The 23,430-nt window shown below is 47.0% G+C and overlaps 2 protein-coding genes across 3 annotated transcripts; both read left to right on the forward strand.

Moving 5' to 3' along the window:
• The first annotated feature begins 1,751 nt into the window (after window positions 1-1,751).
• On the forward strand, window positions 1,752-10,205 carry LOC134862380 (ras-related protein Rap-1A). 2 transcript variants are annotated; one of them, XM_063880289.1, is made up of 9 exons: window positions 1,752-1,875; window positions 3,983-4,138; window positions 6,417-6,495; window positions 6,719-6,787; window positions 7,086-7,142; window positions 7,244-7,384; window positions 8,602-8,745; window positions 8,824-8,935; window positions 9,668-10,205. In XM_063880289.1, the coding sequence occupies exons 3-8, from the start codon at window positions 6,439-6,441 to the stop codon at window positions 8,911-8,913; spliced, it is 558 nt and encodes a 185-aa protein (XP_063736359.1). In that variant the 5' UTR covers window positions 1,752-1,875; window positions 3,983-4,138; window positions 6,417-6,438; the 3' UTR covers window positions 8,914-8,935; window positions 9,668-10,205. The 2 variants fall into 2 exon arrangements, with proteins under 2 accessions (XP_063736359.1, XP_063736366.1); XM_063880296.1 differs by having other exon boundaries at window positions 8,824-8,931.
• A 1,117-nt stretch (window positions 10,206-11,322) lies between these two features.
• xkr7a (XK related 7a) lies at window positions 11,323-23,430 on the forward strand. The gene is made up of 3 exons (XM_063879920.1): window positions 11,323-11,876; window positions 19,294-19,493; window positions 22,204-23,430. Exons 1-3 carry the CDS (start codon window positions 11,323-11,325, stop codon window positions 23,151-23,153), a joined length of 1,704 nt encoding a protein of 567 aa, XP_063735990.1. The 3' UTR covers window positions 23,154-23,430.

The following is a 23,430-nucleotide window of genomic DNA, read 5'->3' on the forward strand; positions in this document are numbered from 1 at the left end:
GAATTGAAATATGTAAACACAGAACTGAATAATAATAAAACAGCAATAATCAAATTAAACGAGAATACAAGTAAGAAAAGAACAAAATCAGAATGTAAAAAATCCACTAAACTGGTCATCGCATCAAACTGGACCCTTTGGAGCTGTGGTGGAGAGGAGGACCCTGCACAGACTGCTGTCCATCATGGATAACCCCCCCCCACCACCCTCTCCACCTGCAGCTGGAAGGACAGCGCAGCTCCTTCTCCAACAGACTGCTCCAGCTCCGCTGTCACCAGGACAGGTTCTGGAGAACCTTCCTGCCCTCTGCAGTAACTCTGTGCTACAGCCCCCCTCTGGACTCTCTGCTCCACAGCCTCTATTTCACTGCTGGACTCGAAGCTGTTCATTTCACATTTAGATCCTATTCCATATTCCATCACCTCTCCCTCTCTCCATCCATCCCTCCCTCTCTCTCTCCCTCTCTCCATCCATCCCTCTCTGTCTCTCTCTCCATCCATCCCTCCCTCTCTCTCTCCCTCTCTCCATCCATCCCTCTCTGTCCCTCTCTCCATCCATCCCTCCCTCTCTCTCTCCCTCTCTCCATCCATCCCTCTCTGTCTCTCTCTCCATCCATCCCTCCCTCTCTCTCTCCCTCTCTCCATCCATCCCTCTCTGTCTCTCTCTCCATCCATCCCTCCCTCTCTGTCTCCCTCTCTCCATCCATCCCTCTCTGTCTCTCTCTCTCCATCCCTCCCTCCCTCCCTCTCTCTCTCTCTCTCTATCCATCCATCCCTCTCTGTCTCTCTCTCTGTCTCTCTCTCTCTCTCCATCCCTCCCTCCCTCTCTCTCTCTCTCTCTATCCATCCCTCTCTGTCTCTCTCTCTCTCTTTCCATCCCTCCCTCCATCCCTCCCTCTCTCTCTCCCTCTCTCCATCCATCCCTCTCTGTCTCTCTCTCTCTCTCTCCATCCCTCCCTCCCTCCCTCTCTCTCTGTCTCTCTATCCATCCATCCCTCTCTGTCTCTCTCTGTCTCTCTCTCTCTCCATCCCTCCCTCCCTCCCTCCCTATCCATCCATCCATCCCTCCCTCCCTCCCTCTCTCTCTCTCTATCCATCCATCCCTCTCTCTCTCTTTCCATCCCTCCCTCCCTCCCTCTCTCTCTGCCTCTCTCTATCCCTCCCTCCCTCCCTCCTCTCTCTCTCTCTATCCATCCATCCCTCTCTGTCTCTCTCTCTGTCTCTCTCTCTCTCTCCATCCCTCCCTCCCTCCCTCCCTCTCTCTCTCTCTCTCTCTCTATCCATCCATCCATCCCTCTCTGTCTCTCTCTGTCTCTCTCCATCCCTCCCTCCCTCCCTCCCTATCCATCCATCCATCCCTCCCTCCCTCTCTCTCTCTCTCTATCTATCCATCCCTCTCTCTCTCTTTCCATCCCTCCCTCCCTCCCTCTCTCTCGCTCTCTATCCATCCATCCCTCTCTCTCTCTTTCCATCCCTCCCTCCCTCCCTCCCTCTCTCTCTGTCTCTCTATCCATCCATCCCTCCCTCCCTCTCTCTCTCTCTCTCTCTCTCTCTCTCTCCCTTCCCCTCCCTCCCTCTCTCTCTGTCTCTCTATCCATCCATCCATCCATCCATCCATCCCTCCCTCCCTCTTTCTCTCTCTCTCTCCCTTCCCCTCTCTCTCTCTCTCTCTAATGTTTTTGATTGGCTGAGCCTTTTCCATACTAGCAATATGATTGGCTGAATCTGGCCTACATTGCCTGCTGTGATTAGCTCATCCTTTTCCATACTAGCACCATGATTGGCTGAGCCAGGGCCACATTAGCAGCTGTGATTGGCTGAGACTGGTCCAATCATTACGCTTCATCCACAGTGAGCTTTAGCAGCGGAGAACACGGTAAGTGGAGCTTTTTACCGAGAAACAAATTAGCTTTTTAACAGCTAATCATCCAGCTGGGAAACTTAATTAGTTCCATAATTAGTCCGCTAACATCTTACTGTTCCCGGTGACAAACAAGTCCTGACTTCACTGTAGAAAATCATGTTTGTGAGTTACACAGCTTTAGCTTACAAGCTAGTTTAGTGTTTTTTTGAGAAGCTAACTTCAGCTAATCTCTAAATAACGAGTTACAAACAACAGGATTTATAGTGAAATACTTCAGTATCCCTTCATATCTCACTTGCTTCCATGTGTCGTGGTTTATTAACAGAAACACAACCCTCCCTTTAAAAACAAACGTTAGATAGAACACATTTAAAACAGATGTGTTAGTTCAGCTTGATGCTAACTTTAATGCTAACTTTGATGCTAACTTGCTAACTAGCTTTAACGCTAATTTGCGATGTTATTTAAACAGTTCATCGATTTAAATAGAGTTAATGTTTGTCAGACGGCAATATGTTGTCTTTTTAGCCTCCGTTACTTTGTTAGTGACTACATTATTTGTGTTTCTAATTCTTATTCTACGCTAACACCCAGTAATGTTAGTTAGCATATGTCGCTAGCTCAATGCTAACATCTGAGCAGTCATTGCTAAACGAGTTTAAAAATTAACAGTGACAACTTTTCAAACCTAACGGTAGATAATTATTAAGGGTATTTGGAGCCCTCAGTCTTGACGGTTTATACAGATGGTCTTGACCCGTGTTTCGGTCCAAGTCGTTTTGAAACTAAAGCCACACCCTTCCTTTCCAGAGAGACCGAGCTGAAAACTGTCAGGAAAATAAAGTTGTTCAAAGCTTTACTATACAATGAACCGTGTGTTGCTGAAGTACTTAGTGCAAGTTTTGAGATACTTTGTACTTTTACTCGAGGAGTAAACATTTAGTACATTTAGAGGAGAGTACTTTCTACTTTCACTGGAGGAACATTTAGAATACTTTTACTGTGACAGAGTATTCCTACACTCTGGTACTTCTACTTTACTCAAGTACAAGACCTGAGTACTTCTACTTTACTCAAGTACAAGACCTGAGTACTTCTACTTTACTCAAGTACAAGATCTGAGTACTTCTACTTTACTCAAGTACAAGACCTGAGTACTTCTACTTTACTCAAGAACAAGATCTGAGTACTTCTACTTTACTCAAGTACAAGATCTGAGTACTTCTACTTTACTCAAGTACAAGACCTGAGTACTTCTACTTTCACTAAAGTACCAGAGCTGAGTACTTCTACTTTCACTGAAGTACCAGACCTGAGTACTTCTACTTTACTAAAGTACCAGACCTGAGTACTTCTACTTTACTAAAGTACCAGACCTGAGTACTTCTACTTTACTAAAGTACCAGACCTGAGTCCTCAGTAAAATAGTAATATTGTTAGTGTTGATCAGCGACAGGTCTTTCTAGGAAAAAGTTTAGCCTTTTATGCATCAACTCAACAGATGGTGTCCAGATACATATTTAAATAATACTTTGAATCAACAACTAAAAGCCCTCCTTCTAAAGCAACATCTTCTTTTTAAATAATATCAAGTTGATTATTGATCTGCATGTGAACACAGTTTCCACACGCTATATTTTCACAAATAGACAAAAAGCTGCACAGAGAAAATACACACACAGGACTAAGTGAAAAATGTCCATCAATAAACAAAAAACAAAACTAGTGTTACGTTAGATGTAGACAATGCTAATAGAAATAGATTTACATGGAGTACAGAGTAAACCCACACAGCACACGTTACTATCAGTATATTTTAAATGAGTTTTACTGACGTGTTTATTATCTGTACCGTCTTTCAGTACCTATTCCTCTAACTGCAGTTTTTCCGGAGGAGTTTGGTGTTAATTATGTCTACATGTTGTCCTGTCTGCCGTTCTGATCCCTCATCTAATCCAGCTTCATCAGTGATCTGTTCAAAGTGCTTAAATATTTGCTATAATCCTCTTATTTTAGCTCAAATCCTCCGTGTACACGTGTCAGGTGCTTATCCTTTTCTGAATAAATCTCCTCATCGCAGTTTCCCAGTTTAAATTAACTTCCACTGTCTGTCCAACAGGGCCGACTTCCTGTCTGAACATTGCGGTGCAGCCTGGTTTTTCTGCCCCACACCTGGCCTGCCCGCCCGCTGACATCAGTGTACCTGAGGATCTGCCTGCCCCCCCCCCCTCCCCAGATGTAGAGGGAGTCCTCCTCTGCAGCAGCCGTGAACACAGTAGGTCCTTCCTCTGCATCACTGTGCTGTTCTGTTTCATACAATGCACTTTTATTATCTGTACACTGGGGGGGTGGATTTAACCTCCCGGTCCGGAGGGTGGGATGAAGGCGCTGTCGTCAGCACACTTTTAAAGAGTGTGTTTCTGAGGCTCAGATCCGTTTCCTATCTGATGTCCCGGCCTCAAACCCTCACACCCACTAACATCTGAATCTCAGAGCGGTGTACGCAGAATCATTTGTGTCACACATGCATCAGGCGTCACTCTGAGCTGCCCTCGCCCTGGGGATGATTTCAGAGCAGTGGTCCTGCAAGCCCCCCCCCCCACCACTCGGATCTCCATTTTGTGTTTGCATGGTGTACTTCAGAAGAGGCGGGTCGTCACAATGGCTCTTTGTGGGTCCGCCTCACGCTCTGGGTTTCTTGCTCGGACGCTACCCTCCTCGTTAGACTTGCAAATGTGGGACACAGGGCGACAGAGCGCTTCTTGTTTTGTCTGACGGATGTCGTATGATTCGGGGATTCAAAAGAGGGTCGTTAATGAGATTTTAGTGAGCAGCCCCCCCTCTCTTTGGCCTTTGAACATCAAATGAAGATCACATTAGCATTTTCGGAATGCCCTTTAGAACACACTGAAACCCCTCTTTTCACCACTCGTTGTTCTATGATTATTGGCTGCTGCACGCTCTCATCCTCAGCATTATGTTTTGAAGGTTAGAAAAGGAATTGGGATAATAAACATTATCAATGTTCAATATGATCTGTGTCTGATCTGGATAATCAGTCATGTAAAGTATGTGCCGTTTAATATATAACAACAAACAGTCCTGCAGTCAGAGCAGTTTGTTGCTTCCTGGCGTCTCACAGAAAATGCAAAGCTAAAACAAAGTGCTGAATATCTAAATTAAAATCTTCATACAGGTGTGGTAGGTATTGAAAGGGATTGCAAAATATCACGACATGTATCACGATAAGCCTAAAACAAATCAAGATATTATATCTGGGTTATATCGCTCGGCCCTAAATATCAGGGTTGGGCTTTTCAGTCACACATTTTCCACGTTCAAACTAAAATGAAATAAACCATGGCGGAAAATGAGAACCAATAGGGAAAGCCTTCTGAACTCGAGGGGTTTCTGATGCATTTATTGGTATTATTAGCAAAGCTGCTGAAGACTTCATCTTCAACATGTTCCTGCCTGTGGTCATTTTATCTGACTGTATATTAATATAGTTTCCAGGCCGTGTGAATCTGTGTCAGGCTGATGGAGTTCATGCAGGTCTCTCTCAGTAATGACAGGAAGTTATTTGCGGCACAGGGTCTCTGACCTCCGACCTCCTGACTCTGACATTATTAGCAGCTTTCTTCCCGACTTCATGGCTCCACACTAACTCTTACGGCTCAGATGTAATGTCTGCATTGCATCACATCTTCTGTGGCGATTTTAAACATACATGCTCAATACTACCGCCTGATTCAAAAATGGTGCCCCACTTTCATGTACATTATTTCTTTTGTTCCATATTTAAAATATTTAAAAGATGCTTTTTTAAAATATATTTCCTCTCATTGCCAGTTTACCTCCTTTGCAACTCTTTATTTATCCATGCAATAAAACACTGCAACACTTCCCTTGTTTGTGCAAACCGTCTGATTGAACTTTTTATTCCTCCTTATTATTTGCCGTGCGTCTAACTTCGGTTAGTGTCCGACTCTCTGAAGTGAAGGAGGGTGTATTCCTGCAGCTCGTTCTGATTCTAGTTTTCTGTAAGGCGTCGCCCGGCCGTCTCACAGCTGCTCCCCCGGTGGTGGGAGGAACACTGAGCTCACTCTCTGGCAGCGGAGCCGCGTTGTGATGTGATGATGTCACAGCAGTCATTGTTACAGACGCACGGTGCGGAACATTTATGACCAAAAACATGACCCAAAAAACACTCTTTGAATGTCTTTTGATGGAGGCAGGAGGCGTGGAGTTAGTTTTAGAGTCTGAGTATGTGTCTCGGGTTACAACTGCATTTAAATTGTTATCGTACCATTTACATATCTATGCTACTGGAAAAAACGGACACAAGGGAGTGTGTGTTTGAGTCAAGAGTGAACACATGATCACCTTCAGCCCGGTTGATTATAAAGGATTTGAAAAGATCCCAGCTGTTGTTGCTCTTCCTCCTGGATGCATGCTATACACATGCTTTTTAAAAACACATAACAGTACATCTCAAGTCCCTATCAACAGAGCCTGTCTCAGGTTCTCTCTGTTTCTCCGTGTGTTTCCAGACCCCGTCAGTGACGTTCCACCATGCGTGAATACAAGCTCGTGGTGCTGGGTTCAGGAGGCGTGGGAAAATCTGCACTGGTGAGTGGAGCTGCTGCAGAAACAGCGCTATGAACATGGTTATGATGCGTGCTTTAAATGAGAGGTTTGATTTTCACTCTGTGACGGGATATTTCAAATGTATTTTAATAATAAACATCTCTTCCTGTGACTTTTGGTTATTATACAGAAAACAGGCATGACTGTACCATGTTCTATCTGTAGAGAATAAGTCATGTTCCGTTTCGTTCTGGTTATTATTCAGACAGTCCAGTTCGTGCAAGGCATTTTTGTGGAGAAGTACGACCCCACAATAGAAGACTCATACAGAAAGGTAAGCTGGGAAAACACTTCTAAATAAAGCTTTGAGATATTACCTCTGTGTAGGCAGCGCGGGATACAGAGATTAGTTTCCTAAATGCATAATTGGACAACCTGGCGTCTTAACAGCAGCTCTATTTTAGATTTGGAAGAAAATATTTAGACAAAAAGGAAGTTGAAGTGAAATGTGCACACTGTACTATGTATAACCAATGTTGACCTAAAACGCTTGCATGCTCCAATCCTTAGATATTAAATACCTCCGTTTTCTTTCAAATATTCACCTTATTATTCACCCCCCCACCCCACAGCAGGTGGAGGTGGACGGGCAGCAGTGCATGCTGGAGATCCTGGACACGGCCGGAACAGTAAGTCCTGCAGAAGGCTAAATATAATAAATGTATTGGGTGTGTAAACGTGGTGCTGACGCCTCCTCCTCCTCCTCCTCCTCCTCCCCTCTGACCTGCAGGAGCAGTTCACGGCAATGCGGGACCTGTACATGAAGAACGGTCAGGGCTTCGCTCTGGTTTATTCCATCACCGCTCAGTCCACCTTCAACGACCTGCAGGACCTGAGAGAGCAGATCCTCCGGGTGAAGGACACCGAGGACGTGAGTCACACACACTCTGCTATTACACCTGATGCTGGCGTTCTCCTTCACACACACATTATGATCAATGAATACCTGTTATTGTTAGCATGGTTTGGAACATTAGGTTCCAACAAGAGTTTTATTCTGAATTCCTCCGCTCACGATCTCCTCTTCTTCAGTCATGTTGAATCTCTTGTTTTAAGTGAATATCTTTGGGATTTGCATTCCTCCAGATTAGACCGGCTGGAAACGCCACATTTAGACATTTCTGGTTAAAATGAATATTAAGGGAAACTATAACGTTGTTAAACTTATAAAAAATGAGTTTTTGGAGAAGTTTCCGGAGCAGTATTGAATATTAGAGGGGGAATGATGAGCTGTTTGTTACTGCTGCTGATGTTAGCATTGTGACGTCTCGAAGTATAAAGGAATATTTCATGGACCAGAGTAAAAGAAGGAAGTGATAGTGACATCATCCCCCTCCTCCTCTTGTATTTCTGATGCTTCTCCTCAGCGCTGACCTTTAGTCAGAGTTCCTGAAACCCTCCACCTCCTCCTCTTCATTAGAGCCCGAGCTGTGGGGGGTTCAGGGACTCTGTGAGAGGAGGAAATGTCAGCGCTGTTGTGAGACGTCTTTTCTTGACTCAGAGAGGATGTGCTGCTCGCTGAGTCTGCACTTAATTTATTCATGAAGGCTCGCTCTGTGTTTAGCTCCTTCTTATTTTTCTGTGGAGAAACTAAGAAAGATATCAGCAGTTTAAACCTCAGTGCATCACTTTATATTTCAGTCCTTCCTCCGATGCATCTGAAAACACTATTCAAATATATCTGCACTAAAGTCTGAAGGCAGTCCGTTTTGAAAACCGCAGCAGAGTTCGTTAGCTGTTAGCATGTAGCTGTTAGCATCTGGAAAAGTGAGGTCACGTGGTGTTGACCGATGGTGCGTTCAGGCTCTATTCAGTGAGATAGTCTTGTAAAATCCAGTTTCTGGTGAGATGTATCATTTTTCAGCAGTATTAGATCGATATTAGAGGGGGAATTCTTAAAACCATCAGGCAGAAGGTGAAGTGTACCTGTAAGGTATGTGGGTACACAGGCCCAGCCTCAATGAATCTGTTCACAGCTAAATATATTTTACCACCTGTTGGCTGCTGAACTACACTTTGCAATGATACTGAAGGTGAATCTTATCTATTATTGCCTTTAACCTCTTGATATTTCCCATGATGCATCAGGTCCCGATGATCCTGGTGGGCAACAAGTGTGACCTGGAGGACGAGCGGGTGGTGGGGAAAGAGCAGGGGCAGAACCTGGCCCGGCAGTGGAGCAACTGTGCCTTTTTAGAGACTTCAGCCAAATCAAAGATCAACGTTAATGAGGTACATGCCCCTGAACGCATCGGGTGATAACTCTTAGTGGGATGTTATTCCTGATTTACTGAGCTTGTCTCTGTGCAGATTTTCTATGACCTGGTGAGGCAGATCAACAGGAAAACGCCGATGGAAAAGAAGAAGACAAAAAAGAAGTCGAATTGCACGCTGCTGTAAAAACCTGCTGCAGCTCAGGCAGGTGAGGGGGTTACATGCATGTATTCAGACAGGAGAGCCGACTGCAGGATTATCAGTCATGCATGCACTGTGCTGCAGCGGCAGGACCCCTCGGGTTTACATCCCGATACCTCTGTTTTATTCCTCGAACCATCAGTTGAAGCCCCTCCTGTTTCTACGTGATGAATGGAAAGCAGGAACTGATGTCCCGTGTGTTTTCAATCCATAATAAGAGTTTCATCCTTTAGTATTCTGGGCTGTGTTGCTTTTATAACATCTCTTCTTTAAGACCAGTGGAAAGAAAGCCTCTGAATCCACGTCCAGGAGTTTATTCCACTGACTGGAGAGAATGAGTGTTAATGTCAGTAGGGGGGTTTCCTGGTGACCTGTTTCTGTTTCACTTGTTTCAAAGTAGAGTCCTTTGTGAATGCTGTGGCTCCATCTGCTGCTGGAGAGTTGTAATTGTACTTCAAAGTACCAAATGTCGCCCTGTACTTTATGTAGTAGACTTACCATCACCAGCCAGCCTCTCCCAAAGCATCCCACAGTCTATATTTAGCAGTTAAAGCGCCGGAACAAATACTAGGAGGTGCAGACACTAAGATAATAAAGGGAAAAGAGCATTTGGAAACCAATTCCACCACATTGTAGAGCTGCAGAGTCAACGTCACACTCCTGCATGTATCCCCTGCTCTGCTTGTATCTTAGTCGTTTCCTCCACAGTATTTAACACGATACGTGGTCTTGTTTGCAGAGCGGTGTAGCGACGGACGGTTCGCCCGGTGGAGACCCTTCTTCACCTCTCAACCACGGCAGGAGACGGCACATACTCTCAGATTCTCTTCTCTGCTTCGTGAAGAAATCCACCTTTTAGTTTTACTGTCGTCCCGATGGCGGCTTTTTACCTGTTCTTCTCCGAGGTGTCTTTCTTTAGTGTACACGAAGAGCGCGTCGGTTTGAATCCTAAATGTTTTACAGTAACCTCCATCGTGTTGTGCGTCGCAGACGGAGACCCTGCACTAACAGCGGACCTCCAGTCCGGCCGTAACATCTTTCCTAAGTGACTTTGTTTTTTATCGAGAGCTGCAAGCCTTCCACGCTCCCCGTAATATATTCTACTTCCATTTTTGCATAATAATACAGCTAAGGAAATTAGTATTTTATAGACTGAAGGGGGGGTGGTGATTTGTGTCTTGAGGCTGAAATATATTGTACTAAACCGACTCTAATATCGCTGTCACAGATGATTTTCCAGCTTTTATGAATGATTAAATTTTAGTACATTTTCATTATTTCTGTCTGTTGTTTAGTGTGTGTGTGTGTGTGTGTGTGTGTGTGTGTGTGTGTGTGTGTGTGTGTCGTACGGACAGGAGCAGCCTGAAGGGTTTGTTTACATCCCAGCATAAAATCCTGCTTTCGTCCAAAGACTGAGCTTTAAAATATTCACCTTTTTCCACAAAATTCTGACATTTTCGGCCATAAGGGAGAAAGGCCCGGTGTCATTAAAGCATTCATTATAAGTTCGTTATCTGAGGGAAAAGCAATTCTGTGAGGGTTATTTACAGAGAATAATAAGTGTGATGTTTCACATTTAGGAAACTGTGGCTCCGTGCAGACATAAACAGCAAGAGAAATGGGGAAAAAATAATGAGTGATAACTTAGAAAATAGAACATTAATAAAAACTAAACATTTTAATACAAATAAATAATGAGATGGAAAATATTACAGCAGTTAAAATAAATATCAAGACAAACGAAAGGTAAGGGAAATGAGGAGAGCTACTTCTATTCAGAACTACTGTCAGTATATCGGACAGACCGTCAGAACAGGAAACACACACTTGCCTTTATTGTTTAATTACTGAACTTGAACAACACCCTGCGGAAGCAGCTCCATACAGTCCTCTTTTTTACCTGCAGCTTATATTTGAACTCATATCACTGATTGATGAGGTGCCCCCCCCCTCCCTCTCACACATGCATACCCACTGAGAGCCTCCTCCTTCATAATAATACAGAATAAATAAACTGGAGAAATAAAATATAAGAGGTATATTTTATTCAAATAAAAGGGAAGCGTATATAAACGCTGTCTGGATTTAATTGGCTTTTATATTTCCATTTCTTTAAATGTAAAAAAGTACATTTTGTTTTCCTTTAAATAACATTTGAGATGTTCTTTAATAGCTGTGATTATTCCCCATTAAGCCCCCTGATGCAGCTCCATATGAATCCTCTGTAACACCGACCTGCAGATTCCATATTTCAATTAAACTCATATTTCTCTGATTGATGAGGTCCCTCCCCCTCCTCCCCTCCCTCTCGCGCCTGCATACACACTGACAGCCTCCTCCCCCCCCTCCCTCCCTTCCATCATTTTCCCATCTCTTACTCACTCTACAACAAACATGGCGGCTAAGTCTGACGGTGCAGCCGCCGCTCCTCCTCGCAGCGCCTCCCCGCCGCGGGCAGCCAGCAGGCCGGCCGCGCACCGCTGCTCCCTGCCGGACTGCTGCTGGACACTCTGCGCCCTCCTGGTCTTCTTTTCGGACGGGGCGTCGGACCTGTGGCTGGCCGCGGACTACTACCTCCGGGGGCAGTACTGGTGCTTCGCCCTGACGCTGGTCTTTGTGGTCGTCCCCTCCCTGGTGGTGCAGGCGCTCAGCTTCCGATGGTTCGCCTACGATTTCTGCGAGAGCGGCGCGGCGGCGGCGGCGGCGGTGGTGGCGGCGAGCGGCGGCGGCGGCGCGGCAGAGGAAGAGGGCGACTTCAGCACCAAGGACAGTGACTTCAGCACCAAGGACAGCGACGAGCGGCGGGGCGCTGGCCGCTCCGGAGCCACCGGGGCCGGGGGGGTGATACCGGGGCCGGGGACCGGGGGGGGAGCTCGGGGCTGCTGCAGGGCCTGCGTGTGGCTCCTGCAGGCCGCCATACACATCCTGCAGCTGGCCCAGGTCTGGAGGTAAGATAGCGTGGATATAAAGGAAGGGGAGATGCACATTGTGTGTGTGTGTGTGTGTGTGTGTGTGTGTGTGTGTGTGTGTGTGTGTGTGTGTGTGTGTGTGTGTGTGTGTGTGTGTGTGTGTGTGTGTGTGTGTGTGTGTGTGTGTGTGTGTGTGTGTGTGTGTGTGTGTGTGTGTGTTATGAAACAATCATTATCTGCTCTAAGCACCAGCATGTCTTTTTGTACTGTTGGATGTTTCTCCAGATTAGAAAGGGAGATTTTTTTTTAGACCCCACCCCCCTTTACAACCCTCCCCCCTCACCCCCTGATGTGCTTTTAGGTCAATCATCTCCCGGGAAATTCATCAACTCAGCCACACACTCCTCTTATAGAAACAGAAACGGTGTGTGTGTTTCAGCGGGATTAGATCTCCGTCTTCCTATTGTTGGCAGACGTTCTTACCTTGAGGTGTTTTTGGTAAATCCAGACTCTCATATCTCTACAGTTTGTTTTTAAATCAGACACACACACACACACACACACACACACACACACACACACACACACACACACACACACACACACACACACACACACACACACACACACACACACACACAGCAGCACTGGGTCTGTGGGTCAGTGCTCAGGCTGAAGGGCCTGATAGCGGCTGACAGGCTGAACTGCTGCCAGCCGCCAGGCATCCGGTGTGTGTGTGTGAGGGGGGGGGGGGGGGGGGGCAGACAGGAGGATGCTCAGATAGAAGTTGTGTTTTAAAGACATTTCAGCTGCAGAGATTAACGATTAAACCCCAAAAAATATATATCAGTATGTAGAGTCTCTACTTTAAAGAGTCCTCTCCTGCTGATGTTCAGGTGTATATCAGTATGTAGTGTCTCTACTTTAAAGAGTCCTCTCCTGCTGATGTTCAGGTGTATATCAGTATGTAGTGTCTCTACTTTAAAGAGTCCTCTCCTGCTGATGTTCAGGTGTATATCAGTATGTAGAGTCTCTACTTTAAAGAGTCCTCTCCTGCTGATGTTCAGGTGTATATCAGTATGTAGAGTCTCTACTTTAAAGAGTCCTCTCCTGCTGATGTTCAGGTGTATATCAGTATGTAGTGTCTCTACTTTAAAGAGTCCTCTCCTGCTGATGTTCAGGTGTATATCAGTATGTAGTGTCTCTACTTTAAAGAGTCCTCTCCTGCTGATGTTCAGGTGTATATCAGTATGTAGAGTCTCTACTTTAAAGAGTCCTCTCCTGCTGATGTTCAGGTGTATATCAGTATGTAGTGTCTCTACTTTAAAGAGTCCTCTCCTGCTGATGTTCAGGTGTATATCAGTATGTAGAGTCTCTACTTTAAAGAGTCCTCTCCTGCTGATGTTCAGGTGTATATCAGTATGTAGAGTCTCTACTTTAAAGAGTCCTCTCCTGCTGATGTTCAGGTGTATATCAGTATGTAGAGTCTCTACTTTAAAGAGTCCTCTCCTGCTGATGTTCAGGTGTATATCAGTATGTAGAGTCTCTACTTTAAAGAGTCCTCTCCTGCTGATGTTCAGGTGTATATCAGTATGTAGAGTCTCTACTTTAAAGAGTCCTCTCCTGCTGATGTTCAGGTGTATATCAGTATGTAGAGTCTCTACTTTAAAGAGTCCTCTCCTGCTGATGTTCAGGTGTATATCAGTATGTAGTGTCTCTACTTTAAAGAGTCCTCTCCTGCTGATGTTCAGGTGTATATCAGTATGTAGAGTCTCTACTTTAAAGAGTCCTCTCCTGCTGATGTTCAGGTGTATATCAGTATGTAGAGTCTCTACTTTAAAGAGTCCTCTCCTGCTGATGTTCAGGTGTATATCAGTATGTAGCGTCTCTACTTTAAAGAGTCCTCTCCTGCTGATGTTCAGGTGTATATCAGTATGTAGAGTCTCTACTTTAAAGAGTCCTCTCCTGCTGATGTTCAGGTGTATATCAGTATGTAGAGTCTCTACTTTAAAGAGTCCTCTCCTGCTGATGTTCAGGTGTATATCAGTATGTAGCGTCTCTACTTTAAAGAGTCCTCTCCTGCTGATGTTCAGGTGTATATCAGTATGTAGAGTCTCTACTTTAAAGAGTCCTCTCCTGCTGATGTTCAGGTGTATATCAGTATGTAGCGTCTCTACTTTAAAGAGTCCTCTCCTGCTGATGTTCAGGTGTATATCAGTATGTAGCGTCTCTACTTTAAAGAGTCCTCTCCTGCTGATGTTCAGGTGTATATCAGTATGTAGAGTCTCTACTTTAAAGAGTCCTCTCCTGCTGATGTTCAGGTGTATGTCAGTATGTAGTGTCTCTACTTTAAAGAGTCCTCTCCTGCTGATGTTCAGGTGTATGTCACATCTCCATGCTTTATTGTTCTAATTGGAGCCTGAGTGTTCCGTAGTGATGTCACTATGATCCACAAGTAACAAACTAAAGGCGAGGATTATGGACTCTTCAACAACAGCAGTTGTATCTTCTTCAAACCTCTCTCTCTCTCCCTGCTCTCTCTTTCCCTACCGTCTCTCTCTCCCTGCTCTCTCTCCCCTGATCTCTCTCTCCCTGCTCTCTCTCTTCCTGCTCTCTCTCTCCCTACTGTCTCTCTCTCCCTGCTCTCTCTCCCCTGATCTCTCTCTCCCCCTGCTCTCTCTCTTCCTGCTCTCTCTCTCCCTGCTCTCTCTCTCCCTACTGTCTCTCTCTCTCCCTGCTCTCTCTCCCCTGATCTCTATCTCTCCCTGCTCTCTCTCGCTTCCTGCTCTCTCTCTCCCCCTGCTCTCTCTCTCTCCATGCTCTCTCTCCCCCTGCTCTCTCTCTCCCTGCTCTTCCTCCCCTGCTCTCTCTCCCCTGCTTTCTCTCTCCCTGCTCTCTATCTCTCCCTGCTCTCTGTCGCTTCCTGCTCTCTCTCTCCCTGCTCTCTTTCTCCCTGCTCTCTCCATGCTCTCTCTCTCACCCTGCTCTCTCTTCCTCCTCTCTCTCTCCCTGCTCTCTCTCTTCCTGCTCTCTCTCTCCCTGCTCTCTCTCTCTCCTTGCTCTCTCTCTCTGCCTGCGCTCTCTCTTTTTCCCTGCTCTCTCTTTCTGCCTGCGCTCTCTCTCTCTCTCCCTGCTCTCTCTCTGCCTGCGCTCTCTCTTTCTGTCCCTGCTCTCTCTCCCTGCTCTCTCTTTCTGCCTGCGCTCTCTCTTTCTCTCCCTGGTCTCTCTCCCTGCTCTCTCTCTCTGCCTGCGCTCTCTGCCTGCGCTCTCTCTCCCTGCTCTCTCACCCTGCTCTCTCTCTCCCTGCTCTCTCTCCCTGCTCTCTCACCCTGCTCTCTCTCTCCCTGCTCTCTCTCTCCCTGCTCTCTCTCCCTGCTCTCTCTTCCTGCTCTCTCTCCCTGCTCTCTCTCTCTTCCTGCTCTCTCTCTCCCTGCTCTCTTTCTCTCCCTGCTCTCTCTCCCCCTGCTCTCTCTCTTCCTGCCTCTGTGGTAATAATTATTGATTACCCATTTCCTCCCCAGACTCCTCCGTGTGTGTGTGTGTGTGTGTGTGTGTGTGTGTGTGTGTGTGTGTGTGTGTGTGTGTGTGAGCACATTAAAAACATCGTGGTGGCTCAGAATTACCGGTAATGCCATTAAAAGCAGATCAGTGTGTGTGTTTGTGTGTGTGTGTGTGTGTGCTCTTTGAGAGGATTACCTGTGTGTGTGTTTCAGCCCCAGCACTGATCCGTCACTGATACACTGCCCGACAGGTGAGCCGATCAGTGAGGGCAGAATTAAATGTCAGTGCTCAGGAGGAGGCGTGTCGTATTTCAGGCTGTGTGTGTGTGTGTGTGCGTGTGTGTGTAATGCAACTCTGTCACTGTGTGACCCTCGTTACTGCTCCATGCTCTATTTTCTGAGTGTGTTACGTCCCCAGGCTCTGTGCAGAACAAAATAAGGTTACACACATTCCTTACACACACTCCTTACACACACACTCCCTCGTGGTTCACTGACACATCTACAGTAAAGGACGGCTTCAGTCCGGCATGGCAACCAGTGCTGCTGCATATATGTGATGATACATACAGTGGGGCAAAAAAGTATTTAGTCAGCCACCAATTGTGCAAGTTCTCCCATTTAAAAAGATGAGAGAGGCCTGTAATTTTTTATCATAGGTATACCTCCACTATGAGAGACAACATGAGAAAAAAAAATCCAGGAAATCACATTGTAGGATTTTTAAAGAATTTATTTCAAATGATTGTGGAAAATAAGTATTTGGTCAATAGCAAAAGTTCATCTCAATACTTTGTTATATACCCTTTGTTGGCAATGACAGAGGTCAAACGTTTTCTGTAAGTCTTCACAAGGTTTTCACACACTGTTGCTGGTATTTTGGCCCATTCCTCCATGCAGATCTCCTCTAAAGCAGTGATGTTTTGGGGCTGTCGCTGGGCAACACGGACTTTCAACTCCCTCCAAAGATTTTCTATGGGGTTGAGATCTGGAGACTGGCTAGGCCACTACAGGACCTTGAAATGCTTCTTACGAAGCCACTCCTTCGTTGCCCTGGCGGTGTGTTTGGGATCATTGTCATGCTGAAAGACCCAGCCACGCTTCATCTTCAGTGCCCTTGCTGATGGAAGGAGGTTTTCACTCAAAATCTCACGATACATGGCCCCATTCATTCTTTCCTTTACACGGATCAGTCATCCTGGTCCCTTTGCAGAAAAACAGCCCCAAAGCATGATGTTTCCACCCCCATGCTTCACAGTAGGTATGGTGTTCTTTGGATGCAACTCTGCATTCTTTCTCCTCCAAACACGACCAGTTGAGTTTTTACCAAAAAGTTCTATTTTGGTTTCATCTGACCATATGACATTCTCCCAATCCTCTTCTGGATCATCCAAATGCCCTCTAGCAAACTTCAGACAGGCCTGGACATGTACTGGCTTAAGCAGGGGGACACGTCTGGAACTGCAGGATTTCAGTCCCTGGCGGCGTAGTGTGTTACTGATGGTAGCCTCTGTTACTTTGGTCCCAGCTCTCTGCAGGTCATTCACTAGGTCCCCCCGTGTGGTTCTGGCATTTTTGCTCACCGTTCTTGTGATCATTTTGACCCCACGGGGTGAGATCTTGCGTGGAGCCCCAGATCGAGGGAGATTAGCAGTGGTCTTGTATGTCTTCCATTTTCTAATAATTGCTCCCACAGTTGATTTCTTCACACCAAGCTGCTTACCTATTGCAGATTCAGTTTTCCCAGCCTGGTGCAGGTCTACAATGTTGTCTCTGGTCTCCTTTGACAGCTCTTTGGTTTTAGCCATAGTGGAGTTTGGAGTATGACTGTTTGAGGTGGTGGACAGGTGTCTTTTATACTGATAACGAGTTCAAAAAGGTGCCATTAATACAGGTAACGAGTGGAGGACAGAAGAGCCTCTTAAAGAAGAAGTTACAGGTCTGTGAGAGCCAGAAATCTTGCTTGTTTGTAGGTGACCAAATACTTATTTTACAGAGGAATTGACCAATTAATTCATTAAAATCCTACAATGTGATTTCCTGGATTTTTTTTTCTCATTCTGTCTCTCATAGTTGAGGTATACCTATGATGAAAATTACAGGCCTCTCTCATCTTTTTAAATGGGAGAACTTGCACAATTGGTGGCTGACTAAATACTTTTTTGCCCCACTGTATGTGTGTGTTTGCACGGAGTCAACGCGTTAGTGCAGAGTTATGTTTGCACGGTGTGTGTGTGTGTGTGTGTGTGTGTGTGTGTGTAATAGGTTGTGTGTATATTATACAAGGTCATGATAGAGGTGGGGATAGGGTGTGTGTTTGTCAGCAGTTCAACAACGAGGACAGCTGTAACCTTCACCGTGAACACTGACAGCACCTCTTCTCATATCTGGCCCCGTCTGACGGAGAGGGGACGCTCCCTCTGATGTCTGATTAAAACCTCAGCGCTGCTCCGCTCACATTCAGTCCTGGTGAAACCCCAGCGGAGCAGAAATCCCCCGACAGCTCCCGGAGTTTGGGATAACGAGTAATTACTTCTGAGAGTCTGCGTTTGATGTCCAGAAGTTTTTGAAGCGGTGTTTTTAGACCCTAGGGGCCCTTTCATAGTTTACGCAAGCTACGCGGACGCGAACGCATCGAGCTACGAAAGGAGGGTTTGACGCATACTTCCGTAGCAAAATGTGTAGTCCAGATTTTTGGAACGCGACACAAGCGCGACTGCCATTTCACGCCTTTGTACTGTACTGCACTGCACTGTAGTGAACTGTACTGCACTGTACTGTACTGTAGTGAACTGTACTGTAGTGAACTGTACTGTACTGTAGTGAACTGTACTGTACTGTACTGTACTGTACTGTAGTGAACTGTACTGTACTGTAGTGAACTGTACTGTACTGTAGTGAACTGTACTGCACTGTACTGTACTGTACTGTACTGTACTGTAGTGAACTGTACTGCACTGTACTGTACTGTACTGTACTGTAGTGAACTGTACTGTACTGTAGTGTAGTGTAGTGTACTGTACTGCACTGTACTGTACTGTACTGTACTGTACTGTAGTGTACTGTACTGAACTGTACTGTACTGTACTGTAGTGAACTGTACTGTACTGTAGTGTAGTGTACTGTACTGTACTGCACTGTACTGTACTGTACTGTACTGTACTGAACTGTACTGTACTGTACTGTACTGTACTGCACTGTACTGTACTGTAGTGTAGTGTACTGTACTGCACTGTACTGTACTGTAGTGAACTGTACTGTACTGTACTGTACTGCACTGTACTGTACTGTACTGTAGTGTAGTGTACTGTACTGTGCTGAACTGTACGGTACTGCACTGTACTGTACTGTACTGTACGGTACTGCACTGTACTGTACTGCACGGTACTGTACTGTACTGCACTGTACTGTACTGTACTGTACTGTAGTGAACTGTACTGTACTGTAGTGAACTGTACTGTACTGCACTGTACTGTACTGTACTGTAGTGAACTGTACTGCACTGTACTGTACTGTAGTGTACTGTACTGTACTGCACTGTACTGTAGTGAACTGTACTGTACTGCACTGTACTGTACTGCACTGTACTGTACGGTACTGCACTGTACTGTACTGTAGTGTACTGTACTGTACTGCACTGTACTGTACTGCACTGTACTGTACTGCACGGTACTGTACTGTACTGCACTGTACTGTACTGTACTGTACTGTACTGTACTGTACTGTACTAAATCGCTATTAACAGAAGAAGTACTACCATGGCTGACAACGAGGAGAGTCTACAACTCCCATGATGCAACACTGCTTTACCACCACATCAAACTGCATTTAGGAATAACCCAATAGAAGACGCAGTTCTTCTTGTTAGCTTATCCAGGTCCAGCAGAGACGGATTCCAGTCCCTCGCAGTACCATGTCCTGATGAACCTGTCTTTGTATCCTCCTCTGATCCTCAGGTACGTCCACGCTCTGTACCTTGGCGTGCAGAGCCGCTGGCACAGAGACCCGGAGCGCCGACACTACTACTGGCGCATGATGTTTGCGAGCGCCGATATCAGCATGCTGCGCCTGCTGGAGTCCTTCCTGAAGAGCGCCCCCCAGCTGGTGCTGCAGCTCAGCATCATGATCCAGGCCGGCCAGGTGCTGCCGCTGCAGGGTGAGGAACCTGCGAACACCACACTTGGGGGGGGAGTTTAGGTTTATGCATGGTACAGAGGGAGGCCGTATTCCTGAACTGGAACCTGAAGGCAGCATTGACCTCCAGATCCGGGGAAAGGAAGTGCTAAAATGCTAGAGTCATGTCAGGGGTTTAGGACTCATTCCTGCACCACTGTAGGGGGGTGTTCTGCAGCCAGGGTTCACATTAAATCCCAATACATACACACTCATATCTGCAGCCCTCTGACGGAGAGATTACACCCCTCTGATGTCTGAACTGAGCTCAGATTCAGACCGGTTGAAACCCCAGCGGAGCAGAAACCCCCGACAGCTCCCGGAGTTCGGGATAATGAGTTATGACTTCTGAGAGTCTGCGTTTCATGTCCAGACGTTTTTGAAGCCGAGTTTTTAAACCCTAACACTCTGCACTAACTCTCAGTTTGTGTGTGTTTGCAAAAAGTGGTAGTGCGGCCTCGTGTGGTTCAGATGTTGATCTGGTTAGAGCTTACATTTGTTCTGGATGGAAAAAAACCCTTATTTATCTTTTTAGCTCTTACGACTGTTTGGTGAGGATGATGTATTGTATCTATCAGTGTCCATAGGATATGTAATAGTGGTACAGGTTGTTTTGGACATCATAAAAGCCAGGGTTCACCTTAAAACTGAATAGAAATAAAGGTTTCAAGGTTTCAAGGTTTCAAGGTTTTATTTGTCATATGCACAGCAGATACAGCGTATATGTTGGCAATGAAAATCTTATGTCGCGTGCTCCTCCAACAACTCAACATACATGGTGCAAAAGATAAATAAAATAGTGAAAAAGAGAGAAGAATATTTACAATATTAACAATAAAGATTTGAGGATGTGAAATATATACATATGTGGAATACATTGAAAGTATTTAAATACTTTACACTGTTGAATGAGGAGGTATGGACAGATGCATATATTATGTATAACAGATGTGTATGGCAGATATGTATAATATATATGTGTGTGTGTACTATAAACAGATGTGAGTAGACATTCACAGAGCTCAGGAGTTCAGCAGTCTTATAGCCTGTGGTATAAAACTGTCTCTGAGTCTGGTGGTCTTGGTCCGGATGCTGCGGTACCGTCTGCCAGACGGCAGCAGACAGAACAGATTGTTGCTGGGGTGATGGGGGTCCTTTAATATCCTACCGGCCTTCTTCCTACACCGCTGGGTGTAGAGGTCCTCCATGGATGGCAACTCCGTCCTGGTGATGTGCTGAGCAGTTTTCACCACCCTCTGTAGAGTCTTACGGTTGAGGGCGGTGCAACTGCCATACCAGGCGGTGATGCAGCCAGTCAGGATACTCTCGATGGTGCACCTGTAGAAGTTGCAGAGTATCCTGGAGTCCATGTTGAACTTCCGCAGCCTGCGGAGGAAGAAGAGCCGCTGTCGAGCCGTCTTGGATATGACCCTGGTGTGATGTGTCCATGTCAGGTCCTCACTGATGTTAACCCCGAGGAACCTGAAGCTGCTGACTCTCTCCACAGGAGTCCCGTCGATGGTGATGGGTGTGTGTGCTTCTCTCTGCCTCTTCCTGTAGTCCACAATCAGCTCCTTTGTTTTGCTGACGTTGAGATGGAGGTTGTTGTCCTGGCACCAAGATGTCAGGGCTCTGACCTCCTCTCTGTACGCCGTCTCGTCGCCGTCTGTGATCAGGCCGATGACGGTCGTGTCGTCAGCAAACTTGATGATGGTGTTGGAGCTGTGTGTGGCCACGCAGTCGTGCGTGAACAGGGAGTAGAGGAGAGGGCTGAGCACACAACCCTGAGGGGCTCCGGTGTTGAGGGTCAAGGTGGAGGATGTGATGTTCCCCATCCGCACTGCCTGGGATCTGCCCGTCAGGAAGCTCATGATCCAGTCACAGAGGGCGCTGTTGAGCCCAAGGTCCCTGAGCTTAATGATGAGCTTGGAGGGCACAATGGTGTTGAATGCTGAACTGTAGTCAATGAACAGCATTCTCACATAAGTGTTCCTCTGGTCCAGGTGGGAGAGGGCAGTGTGGAGGGTGAGGGAGATGGCATCATCCGTGGACCTGTTTGCTCTGTAGGCAAACTGCAGGGGGTCCAGTGAGTCAGGGAGGGAGGAGGTGATAAAAGTTTTGACTAACCGCTCAAAGCACTTCATGATGATGGAGGTGAGTGCAACTGGGCGGTAGTCATTGAGGCAGATGGGTTTTGTCTTTTTGGGGACAGGGACAATGATGGACTCTTTAAAGCATGTGGGGACTACAGACTGGAGCAGTGACCTATTGAAAATGTCTGTGAACACATCTGCCAGCTGAACTGCACACACCTTGAGAGCACGGCCAGGGATGCCATCAGGTCCTGGAGCCCTGTGTGCGTTGATCCTTTTCAGAGATCTACACACATCTGCACTGGTTAAAACCAGTGAGCAGGGATCAAGACAAAGGACCCTGTGTTCGCTCGAGATCTCGAAACAAGTGGACAGTTTCTGGATTCAGCATCACAAACAATCAATGGTCAACTTCGTCAGATCTGCTAAAAAGTGAATCTCCAGGACTCACAGATAACCGGTCCGCCCCTGTATCCACCCAATATGTTTTTCCCTTATCGCAGCTAACTGGGACCATCTCTCTGAAAGGTTTTGATCAATAAACCCACACTTCCTTTCACAGACGTGTTTCTCCCTCTCTAACTGATTGTGTCTCTGCAGGTCTCTCGGCCTCGGCCTCTCTGGTCTCCCTGTCCTGGATGGTGGCCTCCTATCAGAAGGTTCTGCGGGACTCGCGGGACGATAAGCTGCCCATGAGCTACAAGGCCGTCCTGGTGCAGATCCTGTGGCACCTCTTCACCATAGGGGCCCGGACGCTGGCCTTCGCGCTGTTCGCCTCCGTGTTCCCGCTCTACTTCGGCATCTTCGTGGTGGCGCACTGGTGCATCATGACCTTCTGGATCATCCAGGGTGAGACGGACTTCTGCATGTCCAAGTGGGAGGAGATCATCTACAACATGATGGTGGGCATCGTCTACATCTTCTGCTGGTTCAGCGTGAGGGAGGGCCGCACCCGCTGCCGGCTGCTGATCTACAGCCTGACGGTGCTGCTGGAGAACGTGGCCCTGACCGCTGCCTGGTACCTGCATCGCAGCCGCGAGTCCTCAGACTTCTACGCCGTCGCCATGGTGTGCGTGGTGTCCAGCAGCTACGCACTGGGCAGCTTCTTCATGTGCGTGTACTACTGCCTGCTGCACCCGGACGGCCCCGCGTCAGGGTGGCGGCCGGTCGTAGAGAAGGAGGATTTGCCCGCGGAGTTGCTAGCTTCCCCGGCGATTAGCCTCCCGCCCGACGTGGTGAGCAGCCCCCCCAGGACTCTGCAGAGGACTAAAGGGCCAGAGGGTTTGGGGGTGGACGGAGACGTGTTTCAGGTTCGGCCTCAGCGGGGGGTGCAGGCTCCAGTTCCCAGCCTCTCCCCCCGCACAGAGGGGCCTGTGATCCGGATAGATCTGCCCAGGAAGAAGTACCCGGCGTGGGACGCTCACTTCATCGACCGCCGGCTGCGTAAAACCATCCTGGTGCTGGAGAGCGCGGCGCCCGTCACGCCCCGGATCCAGTACCGCTGCCTGTCCACGCCCAAAGAAGTGATGGAGTACGAGACCACCGTGTGACGCGTTTAATGAGACCGGACTCAACCCAACGCCGCCGCCGTGTGGACGCCCGACCCGGAATAAATAAAGGCGGGCGAAGACTCTCGCCGTGTTTCTGCTCCACGCCGGCTCTCGGAGACAGACGGCAGGAGGGAGCGGCGGACCGTGGTGTCCTTTTTCTTTCTTTTTGTTACAGAAGAAAGTGCTGTGGTGTTGTCTGGTGGTGGGGGAGCATATTCCCAGTTACTGTATCAGTTCTCAGGTCAGGGCGTGGTACAGGAAGTGATACGGCGTGAGA

This window comes from Eleginops maclovinus, chromosome 1 (assembly GCF_036324505.1).
Source record: "Eleginops maclovinus isolate JMC-PN-2008 ecotype Puerto Natales chromosome 1, JC_Emac_rtc_rv5, whole genome shotgun sequence".
Taxonomy (NCBI): Eukaryota; Metazoa; Chordata; class Actinopteri; order Perciformes; family Eleginopidae; genus Eleginops; species Eleginops maclovinus.